Below are 16,797 nucleotides of genomic sequence, written 5' to 3'. Positions count from 1 at the left end.
GTTAACTCTTCTCTCTCCCATCCCTACACGTTGATGAAACACTCTGTTTTCTTAAACAAAATTTTAAATACTCAGGAAATTATGATACTTTATCTGACTGGTGTATGTGAAATTTGACTATTTTCTTAATTTTGAACAGGGAAAACCTTAGCAACATTTGTTTTTGTTTTTATTTTGGATAAATGTTTCAAGTAAATATTGTAGACAAGTATATAAATGACTCCTGTTAATTAAAACGTAAGCGATAGAATTCCATTAAAAATATTGGTGGTAATGCTTTCCTTCTGTTTGATAACTATACTGTTTTTATGATTTTTAGATATGCTGGATAATGTGGGAACCAAAGTGACCATTGTTTTGCAAACTACTTTTTATGTATTATATGTTATTTTTATGGAGTCACATTTAGGATTTTAGAAGATATAAACTTCATTGTGGCTTTATTCCAGGTGTTTAACATTCTATCGTAGGAAATAAGTTAAACATACACAGTAATGAATTTCCTTCTATAAACAAGGTGATGAAATGGTCCACATAATGAAATTTCCATGACAAACATGTACTAGGTGAACGGGAGTTCTGATTTTTGAAATATTTTGTAGCCTGCTATTCAAATAGGGTTACACATCACATTACCTCTTCCTCCTCATATTCTTCCTCGGCTTCACCAACCACCTCACCATACTCCTCTGGTCCAGCTGGTGGTAAGAGACGGCGACGGCTTCCATACTGAGGCATCTCATACCTGTAACAGAAACTTACAACTTTCAACACGTTTCTGTGTGGTCCATGTAACCTTGACTGATCTCGGTGTTCCTCTTTGTCTTCATCACTCAGTCAACATACATCTATTTACAGCACCCATCATGCTCCTTATCAACTAGTGACTAAAACATAGAGCAAGAACTACAACCTGATGGCCAATGGATTTTGCCATGACGGTGCCCTGGAATAACAGCAAAAAGAACCAGGTTATTTCAGATTCAGGTTAGGGGAGAGGCTAGTGTGAAGGGAACAGCGTATCGTTCCTTAATGAGTTGAAGAATTTAGAACATGAAATAGTTTCTTTGTAAAACTAATAGCTTGTTCACAACATAATGTCTCTATAGTTACAGCAAAGGCCTGCTTCAGACATGATCTGGAATGGTATTTACATTTTCTTTCTGTGTTTTGGGAAAGCAGTTAACGTGTGTGTGGGGTGGCTTGAAATGCTTATTACTGGGTTCTAAAGTATGTTTTCTTCCTAATTTCTCTTGGGCAAGTCTTGAGGCTGACTAGTTACATCAAATATTAAACATACCCTATGAAATAAATGGTGAATTCAGGAATTGAGCAAATATGTTTGAATTCTATTCCTCATTTAAATAAGTTTGAATCATTTTACTGCTTCATTAGAGTTGTGGTCAATATCAGCATAGAACATCAAACCAGAAGTGAATGTTAAAAAATGGATAAAACCTGATTGAAACTAAAAGTAGATACATAATTCATTTTCAAGGATGAAATGGATGAAATCACATTTGCAACACAAATGCTAATAATATCTAATAACTCATTTCTCATAAAAATATTGATACTGGATAAAAAAAAATCTGAAGATGTACCCATGCTCATAACTGTAATAATCTTGTCCAAATTCCTGGCCAGGATCAATTCCAGACTCCATGGATAACTCCTATTGTTCAAAAAGAGAAATTGCATTTGAAAATAAATCTTATCACATTTCATATCATATGAATTTAGATTTCCAGACCTAGAATCCCCATGACTCTCAGAACACTCCTGCCAACAAACTTTAATTTCAAATGTTAGTTAAACATATTCAACATTTTTTTCTGGCTCCAACTATTTGACAGGAAATAAAGTTATGTCATTAGAATGGAGGGGGTAAAAAAAATACATTTTTTCTAATGGTGAGTCTATTAGATCTATTAGGTGAATCTATTAAAGATTACAGATGAGCATATCACTTGTTCTTGGGTAACTTTACAAACTACCAGTAGAAAATATTTCACTGTATTTTAACTTGTTTTATTAACAGACTTTAGCCTGAAGGAATTATAATGTTATCTTTAGCATTATTTCATTTCCTAAGAACAGCTTCATAGCACCAGGAGCACTTCTATTCATTACATTTATTTTTATTAAAGGATATGATGATGATCATTTATACATTAATTCAACACAACATTAATGTGTGAGACCGCTCAGGGATGTTTACATTTTAAAACCTGCTAATTCTGAGGTGCACCTGGGTGGCTCCATCGGTTAAGTATCCAATTCTTGATTTCTGCTCAGGTCGTGATCTCACAGCCCATGAGACTGAGCCCTGAGTTGGGCTCTGGGCTGACAGTGAGGGGCCTGCTTGGGATTCTCTTTTCCTCTCTCCCGGCCCTTTCTCCACTTGCTCTCTCTCGAAATAAATAAGAATAAATTGAAAAAGAAAAACAAAACACCTAATTCAGCCTACCCACAAGAATGGCTAAAACAAGCAAACAACAAGATCAGCAGTCACATGTTTTGGCAGTGACATGGGGTAGCTGGAAGTCTCACATACTTTTGGAGAGATTATAAATGTGCCAAATCCTTTGGAAAATGTTTGGCAGTAATACTAAAGTCAAATATATGCATATCCTTTGACAAAAATTCAGTATAGTTCAGTTTATATGCTGAACATAAATGAGTATAAATGTGCACCAAAATACATCACTTGTAAAAGCCAAAAACCAGAACCAAAGCAGAAGTCCATGAGATACACACACCTACCTCACACAGTCACAGAGATGAACCTCCCAAACAGAGTGATGGGCAAAAGAAACACACGATTCTATATAATCCTATTTACATAAGCTTGAAACACAGACAGATATGTGTATTAGAAGCCAGTGAAAAATTTCCAATCAGTGGTAAGAATACCTTGCATAAACCTCACTGGCTACTGTCTTGCCACCTTGCACTACAAGTCTACATTTAAAAAGAAGGTCCGGCCATGGGTGGCAGCTGAGAGTGTTACATTAAGGAAAGCAAGCCAGACATAAAAATCCACATACTGGATGGTATCATTCATACATGGAGTACAAAAATATATAAAAATAAATAAAAAGGCAAACTCATAAAGACAAAGATTAGCAAAGTGGTTGTCAGGGGCTGGGGGAAGTGGGGAGAAGTTGGGAAAAGGGTACAGATTTTAACTACAAGATGAGAATGGTCTGAGGATTGAATGTACAGCATGGTGACTGCAGTTGATAACTGTGTAATTGAAATTTGGTAAAAAAGATAACTGTTCTCACCAAATAGCAAATCACAACAATGTATACTTTAAATTTCTTATGATTTTGTCAAATATACTTAAACAAAGCTGAAATTATATATATATATATATATATATATATATATATATATAATTTTTTTTTTTTTTTTTTTTTTTTTTTTTTACCTAACATACTTATCTTAGGAAAAAACAAACAAGCCAGCTGAGTCATTGGCAGAAAGGAGAAATAATATCCGGGTGTTGGTATGGACAGGCTTCTAGAGAGCTAGTAGGGGGTGTGCATTTTGTAAAAATTTTTCCTGCTGTGCAGTATCACTTGCTTACTTTTATGTCTGTAGTTATATTTCAACAAAAAGTGCTCATTACAGAAAATGGTAGTGGGAAATGAGGTCAATAAGAATTGGGACACAGTTAAAGTCTAAATTTAAGTTATTCAAACTAAACACTTTAAATATAAATCTCTCTACCTATATTTTTCATATTGGTAGGCTTGGACTTTTGACACACCTAAAACCCAACACAATTATACTGGTTTAAATGAAGCAAACTGATTTCAGAACTAATGCTTTTAAACTCTTTGACCAATGCAGGTTTAGTGTCATGCATATGGAGACTGAGAAAAGACCACCAACAGATTTTGAAGTTGAAACCTAAATGTTCATCAGTGGAAGAATGGATAAAGAAAATGTAGTACATAAATACAGCAAATATCACTCAGCCTTATAAAAGAAGGGGTTGCTGTTATATGCAGCAACATGGATGAACCTTGAGAACGTTATGCTAAGTTAAAGAAGCCAGTCACAGAAGGATAAATACTGCATGATCCCATTGGACAAGGTGTCTAAAATTGCCAATCTAGAATGATATGGCCACGGGGTGGGGGAGGGAGAAATGTGGAACCACTTTCAACTGGTATAAAGTTTCAGTGAAGCAGGATGGAAAGTTCTAAAGATCCTTTATGCAACACTGTGTTATTATAGTCAACCGCACTGTGTTATCCATGTAAAATTTAAGAGGGAAGATCTCAAGTTATGTGTCGTTACAACAATTAAAAACAAAAGTCATTTTGAATTTTGATAACTTTTGGCAATAATGAAAAATATTTATGGAAACATAATGCAACTGAGTGAATTTCAGATTTTCAGAGTTAGAATCAAATAATTTCCTTCACAGACACACACTTTTATTCTCCTAAAGGGAGAATAGGATATACACCTGTTATCAGGTGACTTAAAAAATATCACAGAAGGATAGAAGCAATTGGAAAGGAATCCAGGAAACTTAATCCTGGATTCAATCAGTCACTGTGTTGTCTGAGCGAGGTGGGAAAAGACAGAAGCTGGTAGAAGGGAATCATCTGAAGGGTCCCTCTTGGATTCTTATATCATCAGTTACTGAAGGGCAGAGCATCAACTATGCAGAGATAGATGATAGATAGATAGTTAACAGATAGACAGATGATAGGTAGGTAGACAGATGATAGGTAGATACATGATAGATGATAGATTATAGATAATAGGTACATAGATAGATACATAGATAACGTACATAGATACACAGACACATACATACATGAAGGAAGGCATAGCAACCATCAGGCTCCCTAATTGGCCTGAACAGACTGGGGCTATCAACTCTTTCCACTGCCTCATGCCGTCCCTGTTGCCCCACATTTTTTCTGACCACACAGACAAGACAGAATTATTTTAGCAAATTACTGACAAAGTGTAAACGTGTATACTAATGCAAACAAAAGCAACAGTATTACTACCATTTGCTGAGTTTCTTCCTACCGTGCTCCGGTGGCTGAGGTAGGAGCTTGTATATTCAATATTACTGCCAAGATTTTGGGGATGATGAAACGGAAGGAGCATATCTTGACTATGGTTTTGCATCAAGTAATTGCCATTCGGATCTTAAGTCCGAGTTATCTGATTCAGTAGTCTATGGGAATGTCTTCCTAGAAATTTTAGCTAAAAGTTTACAAAAGTTGAATATTCCTGCCACTCAACCTCCAAATTTTAGAGAGTCAATTCTAACCACTTAACCACTTGGATCGCACTTTGGCAGCCAACTATGCCAAAAGAAAGATACATTTAAAGTAAACATTATTTTAAAAAATTTAGATAGTGCATAGTGCATACAAGTATAAATTATGTGCATTCATTTTAAAATTCTGATTATCTTTTTCTCATGGCAGCAGAAAATGTCCTAGGCATTTTGAAATAGACATGTGTCCAAAGGCATCATGTTTGAATCCCATGAAATGATTTAAGAGTGTCAATCACAACCCAATTTCTACTTTTCCTTATTTCAGTACAGAGGCCAGAGCTCTTTCCTCAAACCCTGACTGGTCCCAGGAAGGGTTCTGATGCATCTAGATTCACTGAGACAAGAGAATGATCAGGTTCGTGATCTGTCTCTTTCAATGAGAGCTTGTTTTTAACAGGAGCCAAGGGCTTCCTTGTCTAACTCCTAGAGAACGGAGCTAAGGGTTCAGAATTTCAGCCCCCCCCCCCACCCTGCCCCCCGCAAGCAGGAGAGGAGTGATTTTCTCGCCTACTTATTTGTGTTAATGTTTAACCACCTCCTGTCTGTCTTGTACAATCGTGTTGGCAGTCACCCAGTCTGCCTACAGGTAGAACGGGCCTTAATTCCGAAGGCTCAGCAAGGTTGAAAAGAAAAGAAAACTGATACCTCTGGTTTAAGAAGAGAAGGCCTCAGCAGTTGCTGTTGCTGCCAAAGGAAGTTAAAATAGAACAAGGTTTAGAAAAGACTTCGGGTGGAAAAGGAAGATCGTGATTGAAAAGAGAGAAAAAAGAGGGCCACAGCTTAAAACTGGTTACCTTGGGATTATGATTGATCATTCATGTGATAGCAACCAATATTTTGACTATTTATGTTAGAACATAAAATAATAGGGATTTGCAAAAAAATCTCATCATTGTTGTGATTAACTTCAAATCACCTTAATAAGAAACTTATAAATAACTTTTTAGTACAAACTTAATATAGTTACTTATGATTTTAAAAGCACTTTAAGTGCCACAGAATCCTTTTGAACAAGTCTAACCTTGTTTTAAATTGCCCCTCTTTTTTTTCTCCCCAATCACATTAAATGCAATCAGGTTCATTAGTGAGAAGAGGAGAGCGCACAAAATCATGATACAGTTGTAATATACTCATCATCAATATTTAAGAAATGCTCCCCATTTTTCTTTTTACCAAAACATGAGTTGCTTACAGTCAGGCATCAAGCACACTTTCGGAGGTTCTTTGTGATTAGGGAAATCGCCCTTCCTCTGATTTCGTGAGGATCACTGCTTACTGCCTCCCAACCTCACCCATACTTACTGAAAGGAAACCAGGTCTCTATTGGTCCGTTTCACGATAATTTATCAAACTGTGCCTTACCCACTCTTTGAGGGGTGGGGGGGGGTGTAGCTACACAACATGAATCTTACAGTAAGCACTGGGAATGTGGGCACAGAAGTTCCGGGAGAAGTTCCAGCAGTGAACCAGACGTTTGAAAGGACCAGCAGGACAGCTATGAGATTGAAGGGCTACAGTTTCCACGACACGGCTGTGAGCGAGCTGGTCTAGTTAAGGCACTCACTTAAGGAAGCAGGAAGTTGGAGCTAGAGATATCCTGATCCTGTCTGTTAGCTGTTATAATTGTCCCCGAAAACCAGTTATGCTTAAATTCATTCATCTTGATCTCCAAACACATTAGGATTTGTGCATTTCTACACTACTGGCCAATCAGGGTGCACACTCATTTCACTATCTTGACTGGGAAGCTGTCTGCTACACTCTGCTGGGTTCTCGGTGGCCTCATCAGCAGTACGACTCTCCGAGCGGCCAGCCAGATGCCACTGGCCAGAACGCCCACTATCGTCTCCACAGACTCAGACTCAAAACGAACACGATGGAAAACCAGAGATTTCTCAGTCTGACCTTTCACAACTCTTTACAATCTTAGCTCGAATATGTTGGGAAGGAGCCTTGGACAGGTAAAAAGGATAAAAGTTAAGGAATCCTAGGTGGCTACGTTAGGTTTATAGCCTCCAAGAAATAAATTTGGTGGAATATTGGACAATATCAAGTAACAGCAATTCAGGCAAAATATGACTTATCCTTGAAGAGGTGAGCACTTGGTATTTGTTCACCCACTTAAAACCCAAAACAAAACAGTAACAGGTACACAAGAGAATAAATAGCACAGCACATTTATGAGTTTCGTTGAAATAAAGGAGAATACGCTGGCTGTGAAAGAATGTAAACCAGGCCTTCCTATAATGCAAATATTTTCCTAGTAGGCTTGATATAATATCAATACCATAAAGCCCTTACCTCTGATGCATACCCTCTCCTGCAAGGCAGAAACAAAGAAATCAGTATTAAACAACTTAGAGTTTCAGATTAAATAAAATTATAGATAAGGGTGTTTTTAAAAATGTGAGGGACACTGAGAAGGTAATTTTTACTAAAAATTGTCTCGGTGAGAAATACAATTTGTGGCCGTATCAGGACAGGAGGATCGAAGTGTCATGCCTGCTTTACTAAAAACAATGACCAGCCAAGACCCACATGCCATATGATACTCAACCATACACAGTCTATTATATCCCAGTGGTGTATAGTAACACACTTTGACTCTGTTATTGTCAAGTGGATCAAAAGTATTCTATATCATCTGCATCCTAGACAGTTTTTAATGTATATAAGATGCTCATTTGGGGAAAAGGTTGTTTTATACATGAGAAGCATACTGGTACAGAATGAAAAAATTGCCTCAATGACTACAATATATTCTTCCAAACATTTGTAAGGTTTTTTTTTTTTGTTGTTTTTTTTGTCTCTTTGCATCAATTTATTCTAAAAATAATGAATGCAAAATACTGAGTAGCCTTTAAGGGTCAAGGACATTATCAGACATAATATAAGAGCTGACTATTGTCAGAGGTATAAGAGCCAAACATTCAATATTACGTAAGGATTTGTAAAGTTCATGGATGACAAGTTGGGGAAAGGTTTGACTGTAGTTGAGAGGGGAAAAATATATATATATAGAATCCTTTCAGTATTGAATGTCTTTAATTATAAAGATTTTTTATTTCTCATTCACTAAGAATGAGTTGATCTGAAGTGTTATATGTATAGTATGGTGCGAAAGACTGAGTATACAAAGCTAGTAACTGCTACGAAGAGGCACTCATTCTTTAAAGTCCAACAAAACAGTATCTGTAGAAAATTTCTTTAAAATATTACAAGGCCTTTACAAAAGAAGTCTACTTATCTGAACAAATCTTAAGTGGTTAAGGCAGTGCTGATTGAAATGGTTGGTAATAATGGTAATATAATGCTTAGTTAATCCTGTCGCAATTTATTATCTGAAATGGACCTTCAGTGAGTTTTGCTTCTATGATTCTGCCAATAGTTATGCAAATTATAATCCTTCTAAAGCATTTAGAAGTTTACTGGATTTATATCTTTCAGAGACAGAGAAAGCTCATACTTAGGTTTTAGTAATGAGAATTGAGTCACATACATGATATAAAAATGTCCAACGAAAGCTGGATTTTACTCTCCAGGATATTTAAGCTGCCTTTTTTGGTGTTTTTTTTCAGTAGCAGTCTTTTTCCTACGTGTGGAGAATAAAATACCAATAGATGAACTACACTGTTTCCATTAATCTTTTTGTTGTCTTTCACGTAGTTATTTGGATTGTTTATCTCAGCTCAAAGGCAGAAAGTGACTTAGAAAAAGTACAGAACAGAATCAATATGTATAACTGTCTGTATGCTTTCAATTAATGTGACTTTCTGTTGACTCTTACAAGACAAGTCACATAATACTGATGCATTTTTATGCAGATGGTGTTCCATGTGTGTTAATTATCATTGTATACCATTTGTATGCATTTAATAATAAGGAAAACATATGGTAACTTACTTATATCTTTTATCAAGGCATCTAATAATTTCTTATGCACAATTGGAACATAACAAATGCAGAAGACAAATAATGTATTATGATTCTGGAGGTTCATTGCCAGGTTGTGGGGGCTTATGGGTTGAGAAGGGAAATAATATTTTGGCCTACGAAGTCAAAGAATATTTATAGGTCTCATGCAGAAGGCATTCGAATGGACTTTTACAATGAATCCAGGGATCTCTAAATAGAACGTGAAATAAAAAACTATTAAATAATACATGGGAATAGATGTTTCATTTGAAAAGTGTAATATACTATTAAAATGTTTAGACTAAACAAATACTATAAAAATGATACAGAAAAGGACAGTGTGACAACTCAGTGAGGCTGCACATACCTACGTAAAACTGTTATTTGGAGTTTTCATAATATTTCTTTATAATTATTTAGAGGATATATTAAAAATTTCTCATATCCAAGAAGTTGATACAAATAGCTTAAAAAACACACACACTCAAATGAAAGGCTTACACAATTATGAATAATACCTTGTCAGAGTCCGCCAAATAGCACAACTTCCAATGCATATGACCAGCTGCCAACAAAAATTCCAACTGAAATGTTTCAGTGAAAGACAGAAAAAAATCAGGTTCAAAAACCCCAAGAAGGAAATCACTCTTGATTTGGATGAAAAGAATCTGAAGCAAAGGAGCTAATGAAAATAATTCGATTTGTAGATTTTTCAAAAAATCTGATACTATTAATTAAGGATGACAGACCAAATTCTTGAAGGAATGTCACATAATATAAGAGCTGAACAAAATCTTTGAAATGATGCATTATACGGGCCTATATTAGGTATCTACAATGGAGATCAGCCGGCAAGATTTTAGCCTACGTTTTGAAACCATGTTTTGTTTCCCTGTGCAAACTTTTATCTTCTATAATATTAAAACTGCAGAGTAAATCAAATAATTACGCTTGTATTCAAAGTGGGGATTTCCAGTAAATAAAATTTATTCCATGGGTTAGGTGGGAAAACAGAATAATTACTTGCTGGTCAAGTGTAGTTTTCATTAAAGAGATAGGAAGATAGCACTTAGCTCAGCTGAGGTCTTTAAGAATTTTCCAAGTTGAGTTCTGAGAAAAACTACAACATAATGTGTTTTTGGTTTTTTTTTTTTTTTTTTTTTCGAGGATAAATTTTTATCTTCTTCACTTAACACAAAGAGTAAAAGCCTATATAAAACTGATGACACTTCACCAGACATATTCTTTCTTGATTTCTATTTAAAATTTTTATATCTTATTTATACAAATAAGTTTGGATGATTTATCTAGAGTAATGAAACGTAAGTAGAAATGAAGCCAATAATGCTGTTCTAAAATTACGGTAGGCAAACATTTTATATTATTGATAAACTTAATAAAAACACTTATAATTTTCATCAATCAAATAGCAACTAAATTCATACTAGATAAACCTCTGTAGGCATTTAGTTAACTTTATTTTGGTGAAACTAATTAGAATTTCTTTATTAAACTGAGATAAATATTTTGTTTGAAAGAGAATCTTATGATAAAATTATAATGACAAGATGATAACATAATGTGGACAAGCAAAACCGAAGGTCCCTGTCAACATCTGTGGGAACAATGAAATGTCTTATAAAAGCCAACAGCTCAAGATTTATTTTCATGATAAAGAGGGGAAGAGAAAGCATAATGAGAAATCAGTAGACTAAGACAGTAACTGGAAACATAAAAGATTTTTCAACTGTGTAAGCATACTAGTAAGATAAAAGCAAGCCAGACTGAAGACTGTTCATGTAAGAAAACAGATGACTACATCTTAGAGCACCTGGGATTTATTTTGGAACACCATAATGTCTGTCAACTCCTACATTTCTAGATACATAACATTTTTACTTTGGTAGTATTTAATCTTACCAAATACATAGGCTTCAAGGAAGAAACAGAACCTATGATATCATTTTTTTAGCTTATTTTAACAGTTTGCTTTTTTTTTTTTTTTTTTTTTTCCTGGAGCACTCAAATAAAACTATGATCAGGAAGTAAATGTAGACGTTACTGCATTAACATGTTAACAAACCATTGGTTTAAGTTGGATATCTAACTTTCTTGCCCACATATTCCCACTGAAAAATAGACTGAAATTACTTACTTTTTAAAACAAACGTAGACAAATAATGCTACTTCGTAGTTAAGAAAATTAAGGTAAATCTATAATATGAGTTAGAAACGATGAGGTTAATAATCTTTAAAAGTAAAAAATGAGGGAAAAAACAGCACTGCACGGAGTTTTGGGTAAAAGAATGGAATCTTCTCTAACGTTCCCATTTGCCTCCACTCGAAGATTACGGTCAACAAAAGAGTTGTCCGGTTTAAAACACGAAGAGCAACATTACAGGGAAGTAGATTCGCTGTGAGGTCGGTTTTCAGTTCCCTCGACAATCCTGTGCAAATTTCCCTGGTTTTGTCCAGAGGTCATTTCCACATTTTCTGTCTCTGGAGGGCAACTAGTTTCAAGGTCTGAGTTGGGCACTGGTGGGAAGTTTTTTTCTATTTGACTGTACATGTTAGCTACTGACTTTTCAAGGTCTGCTACGTTTTTAATATGCTTGAGGATGCCTTTTGGTTCCCTTCGGGGATCCGCCTTGCACTCCGTGGTGGATGCTGGCAGCTGTGTCCCAGAGGACGTCCCTTCCTCTGCTGGTGTGACACCGACAGTACCTTTAACAGCTGGTATAGGGACACACCTGGTGGAGGAAACCGAAGGGGGAGGAGACAGTGGAGAAGGAAGAGGGGGGCATGGCGGAGGGAGGCAAGGAGGGGAGGGGAGAGGGAGTGAAGGAGAAGTAGAGGGAGGGGAAGGGGGGCCGGACAGCAGAAGAAGTGGAGGAGGAGGATGGGAAGGAGGAAGATAGGAAAAAGCAACAGGAGTCGGAGGAGGAGAGATACGGGGTGGTTCGGGAAGAATTTCGAAAATGTTCCTTTCGGCTTCGACAGTCAGCATACACACGGGTGCCTCTCTCCTAAAGACTGGAGAATGCAAAATGCCAGGCGTCGAAGGAGAAAGTTCCAAGGAACAGTCAGCCGGAGAAATGGCGGCACGAGGCTCTGACTGGAGCTCCACAGTTCTTGACACAGTTGGCAAAGCGGAGAAGGAGGAGCGAGGTGAAGGACAGAAACAGGAAGAGTCTGAAGATGGAGATGCCACGTGTTCTGTTCCCAACACAGGCAGGGAATCACCTGGCCTCATTTCCTCTCTCTCTGCCGCCTGCGTATCCCCGGCTCTCGGCAGGGGCCTCCCGCTACCTCTTTGGTTTGGACAGGTTCCAGGGCTTTCCTCTCTACCTTCCCGCCCGTTGCTCTGCCAGTGCTGCAGATCTGTGGTCTCTGGTCTCTTGGGAAGTTCCCACACTGGTCTCTGAGGGAAGCAGACTGGCTGATTCCACATCCTCTGAAACATTTCTCTCGGGCCCCTCAGGGACTTACTCCTGCCTTTTGTTCTGGGTAAAAGTGAGTCTATGAAATCTGTCCTTAGCAAAAAGTCTGAATTTGTTGGTCTTGGATCTACGGTTTCCTTATAAAGAGTACCGTGGGTACTCAAGGCGTCCTCATCAGATACCAGTGGGAATGTTCTTGCCGACGCGGGCTGGTCGTTAAGTGGTCCGTCTACACGAGCCTCTTTGTGAGGCCGAACAGTGCTGGAAGAAAAGGGCATCCCACTGTGTTGATTTTTCCTGTCTTCTGAGACTGATTTATTTCCCCTGCTTTGTTGGAAATGGTAGAGAAGGAAAAGACTTGAAAGAAAAGAACATAATGAAATGTAAGGAAACAGGTTGTGACATAACTTTCACGAGAAAGATGTCTTTATGGTTCTCGTCACTACTTCAAGACACAAGAGGCCAAGTAACACTAATCTACTGATTAGCAACACTAATCTACTAATTACTTTCGTGCCCTTGGTCTCAGAAAGGCAGGGCGGGAAAAGCCTGAGAGCTGTGAGTGGCAGGAGAAATTTTCATTTTTAAAAACTGTGTCAATCTGTAGACTGATTTTTTTTCCCCTGATTACTCTGATACAGCGAAGTATCCAGAGCCAAACATCCCAGTTCTCTCTCTCTTTTTAAATAAAGTTTGATTTTATTTATTTTGAAAGGGAGATAGAAGGCAAGAGGATGGGGCAGAGAAAGAGGGAGAGAGACAGAGTCCCAAGCAGGCTCTGCACAGAGCCCAACATGGGGCTGGAACTTGGGAACTGGGAGACCCTGACCTGAGGTGAAATCAAGAGTTGGAGGCTTAACTGACTGAGTCATCCAGGCACCCCATAACAGTTCTCTTATGTAGAAATCACGATCCTCCAAATTGCAAACCAGGGTTTTGGCGAATGGTCTTACATCCTTTGCTTTGCTTTAGGGTGCTCAGAGCTGATGGTTTTGGGGAAAGGATCCTTCGCTGTATCTGATTCGGGGCCATTATCTCTCATCTCAGTAATTCTGTCCTGGAGCTAAAAGTCCTCTCGTACCTGCGATGCAGCTGACCAGAGAATGCAGAAAGGAATTCTCTATTCTCCAAGGACAGATGGGAGAAATTTCTCTCACAGGGCTCAAAATCACAATTGAGAAATGGAATTGATGCCAGAACCTTGACAGAGATTACTTTCTTTGATTTCCATTTTAAGCTTCATCAGTTTTAAAACGCTATCAACATTACCATAAGAGGGGTTAGTGGTATTTAGTTTGAATATGATCTGCATCCAATTTTGGTCAAGACCGACTTTAAGGAAAGGTTTATGGTAAAATAACAGTTTCGATATCGCTGCAAGATGTGCTCAGACACTGACACTGAGTGACGGGCTGCGAGTGACAAATGCAACTGAGTAGGTGAGCGGACGTGAGCAAGGGTCTCTAAGGAAAGCATCGGTACGTCCCCCCACCTCCCGGCAAGGCTGGGTGCTTCCCAATAGTCTCTCATTGGGTCTTGCTCTCAAGCCCAAACAGAGCAACGTTGACTTTTGTTATTATTTAATCTCTAGCCACACAGGAATGAAATAAAAGGAAATACTGTGAATAAAAATTAAGTAGCCGCGCTGATAAGAATGACAGATAAGGCAATAAAATGCTATATAAAGCCAGAGTTGTTACTGAATCATTTCACTAAGATACAAACTACACGTGGATGTGGGGCATCAGGCCCCCTTGGATAATTCAGGAAGGACAGATAATGTGGATTAAACAGACAACAAACACTTACTTCTGATCTTGCCAAGTCATTCTTTTTCAAAAAATGGACTTGACATATTATTTGGCAATTTTTTATAGATTTGTTCTTGTTTAATTTTTCCTGGAAAGAATGATACATAATGATACTACATCACTTTTGATGGAAAGGTATCTTTAAATATTTTTAAGATATTTTAATATCTTTAAATTTAAGCATTTTAAGAATTTTGGTACTCTGTCTTGAGAGGCACAGGTACTGTCAGTGAAACACTTGTTTTAAGTTCACGCCATTTCAAGATACCAAAAGGGAATGAGATATGGAAGATAGGGCTTTCTTTTTAAAAGCCGATGACTCCGTAATAGAAGATGACGATTACTATATTTAGAGTAAAACAGCAGTTAATCTATTCTATTGTATCTTTTTATCCTAATGCCTTGTATTAGAATGATATTATTTACTTACTTATGCCTATGTATCCACAGGTGGGAAAGAGAAAACATGGGACAGAAAAAAAAGAGTTTGAACTATAGTTAATTGGAGGTGATTACGAAAATACTAACAGGAACTTGCTTTAAACATTTAATATGTATATCCAGAAAAGAAAACACATGTTTTTATATTTTCTGTGTATTTACTCATACAAATGATATGTGCTAATAGTTTAGATAAAATCATATGGCACTTATCCAGTGGTCTCATCACAGAAAGTAGCTAGCCATCCATTTCCCGTGCATAGGCAAAATTCACCTTCATTACACACGACTGATTTCAGCCCCCAAACAGGAATTTTAAATGAGATTCTAAGAATAGTTTCTACGTCCTAACTAAAAAATCAGTCTGCGCTGATTTATAGAGAAAATAGAACTAGGGTTTGGAAGAAAGTAAACACATAATACTATGATAACTATCACAGTGGTTGTTGAATCTGTACGAAGTTACCAACTAGTTCATGAAGATTTTTTTTCAAAATGACCTTTGATTTTTTTCTTTTAAATTTGATAATAATTCCTCTGGAGCTAGTCCATTTTTTAGTAACATAAGGTTTGAGTCCTTGTATAAAGTTTTTTAAGAGATAGGTCAAACATTTGTTAAAGATAATTCAATGTGCAGAACTCAGGATCCCTCATTAAATACATATTATAATTGCAAAACTGTCTACTTAGTCTATCACAATTTTTCAAACAGAAGTAGTCCTTAACTGTTGCTATTTGAAAATGATCACCACCACACTATATTGATTCCAGATGATGTTATAGTATGCTTACTTTTCTTAAATAAAAATGAATATATATCCCTCAGTAATTTCAGAGACAATAAAACTTAACACATAAGTCTTTCTTAGTTTCTGAATATTTTTTTTGCTGGAGAGAGGTGGTTAATATAACGAGAATCAAATCGTATTGGCTCAATTCCTACATTCACCAGTAATTCAAAAAGATACCGTCATTTTCAGCTCATTAAAAAATTAAAACTATATTTAAAGCATGAATCCTGTATTGTATTGTTAGTTTAGAAATAGAATGTCAAATACTAAGCTGTCAAGCATTAAATTCAATTTAGCATTCAGATATACATCATTAAAATCAGTTTTAACAGTTTTGAAACTTCTTAACATCACCTTGCGCATGTCGCGATGAGCACTGGGTATTGTAAGCCAATTTGACAATAAATTATATTCATAAAAATAGTGGTAATATGACAAAATTATCGATACATGTGTTTAAAACTGGCTTTCCCATTAAAAGGTAAATTTCTTAATTTTTGAGGCTTGCTTCATTCCTACTAGTAAATGCAACAAATGTAGCAGAGTAGAATAATGTGTTTTAGTCCCTCAACTCTGCCAAATTCTAGTTAATAAAAGGTGTCTTGGATTTAATTTAGTCAGATTCAAAATTTTATAATATCCTTGGTTGTTTTGCATTTCATGTCCAGAAATAGTTCCTCTTTAATTTCTAAAACATAGGCAAGTTAAATAAGTCAGAAAGGAATCTGGTTATGAGGGTAGCACCAATCTGGAAACATCTGTGAAGTCTTTTCACAATACTTTAAAAGTCTTTCAAATGTGTATGCGTTAATATTGCTTAGAGGTTCCAAATAACACAGGAGAAGTATTAAGCTATCACAGCAGTCTCTTTTGAGGGGAATATAATAAAAAGCATATTCTTTAAGGGGTTGGTTATTTAATATTTAATTCTTTATTTGGGTTTCAGATTTTCACTCAGATTTTAATTACTCCATCCTATGACATCCCGAGACAGTCTCTGTAAGGAGTCTATGATTTTAGACCATACCATTGGTTTTAAATTACCAAATAAGAGTTGCCTTTGGATACTAAATCAA

The 16,797-nt window shown here is 36.6% G+C and overlaps 1 protein-coding gene across 20 annotated transcripts in view; it reads right to left on the bottom strand.

Moving 5' to 3' along the window:
* PCDH15 (protocadherin related 15) overlaps nucleotides 1–16,797 on the bottom strand; it is a 1,244,966-nt gene that overhangs the window by 4,932 nt on the left and 1,223,237 nt on the right. For 4 of the 20 annotated variants that reach the window (XM_045437154.1, XM_045437153.1, XM_045437158.1 and 1 more), the window contains 2 exons: nucleotides 14,920–14,925; nucleotides 10,729–13,035 (listed from right to left, as the gene is read on the bottom strand). In XM_045437154.1, the coding sequence (XP_045293110.1) occupies nucleotides 11,634–13,035; nucleotides 14,920–14,925 (1,408 nt within the window). In that variant the 3' untranslated portion in view covers nucleotides 10,729–11,633. Of the gene's footprint in view, nucleotides 1–636; nucleotides 746–1,604; nucleotides 1,676–5,968; nucleotides 6,008–7,624; nucleotides 7,644–9,758; nucleotides 9,823–10,722; nucleotides 13,036–14,919; nucleotides 14,926–16,797 lie in introns of those variants that run through there. The other 16 variants (XM_045437165.1, XM_045437166.1, XM_045437168.1 and 13 more) reach the window with 12 other exon arrangements.

The sequence above is a fragment of the Leopardus geoffroyi genome, chromosome D2 (genome assembly GCF_018350155.1).
Source record: "Leopardus geoffroyi isolate Oge1 chromosome D2, O.geoffroyi_Oge1_pat1.0, whole genome shotgun sequence".
Taxonomy (NCBI): Eukaryota; Metazoa; Chordata; class Mammalia; order Carnivora; family Felidae; genus Leopardus; species Leopardus geoffroyi.
The sequence above is the reverse complement of the archived record's forward strand: the minus strand, read 5'-3'. Positions and strand labels throughout refer to the sequence as shown.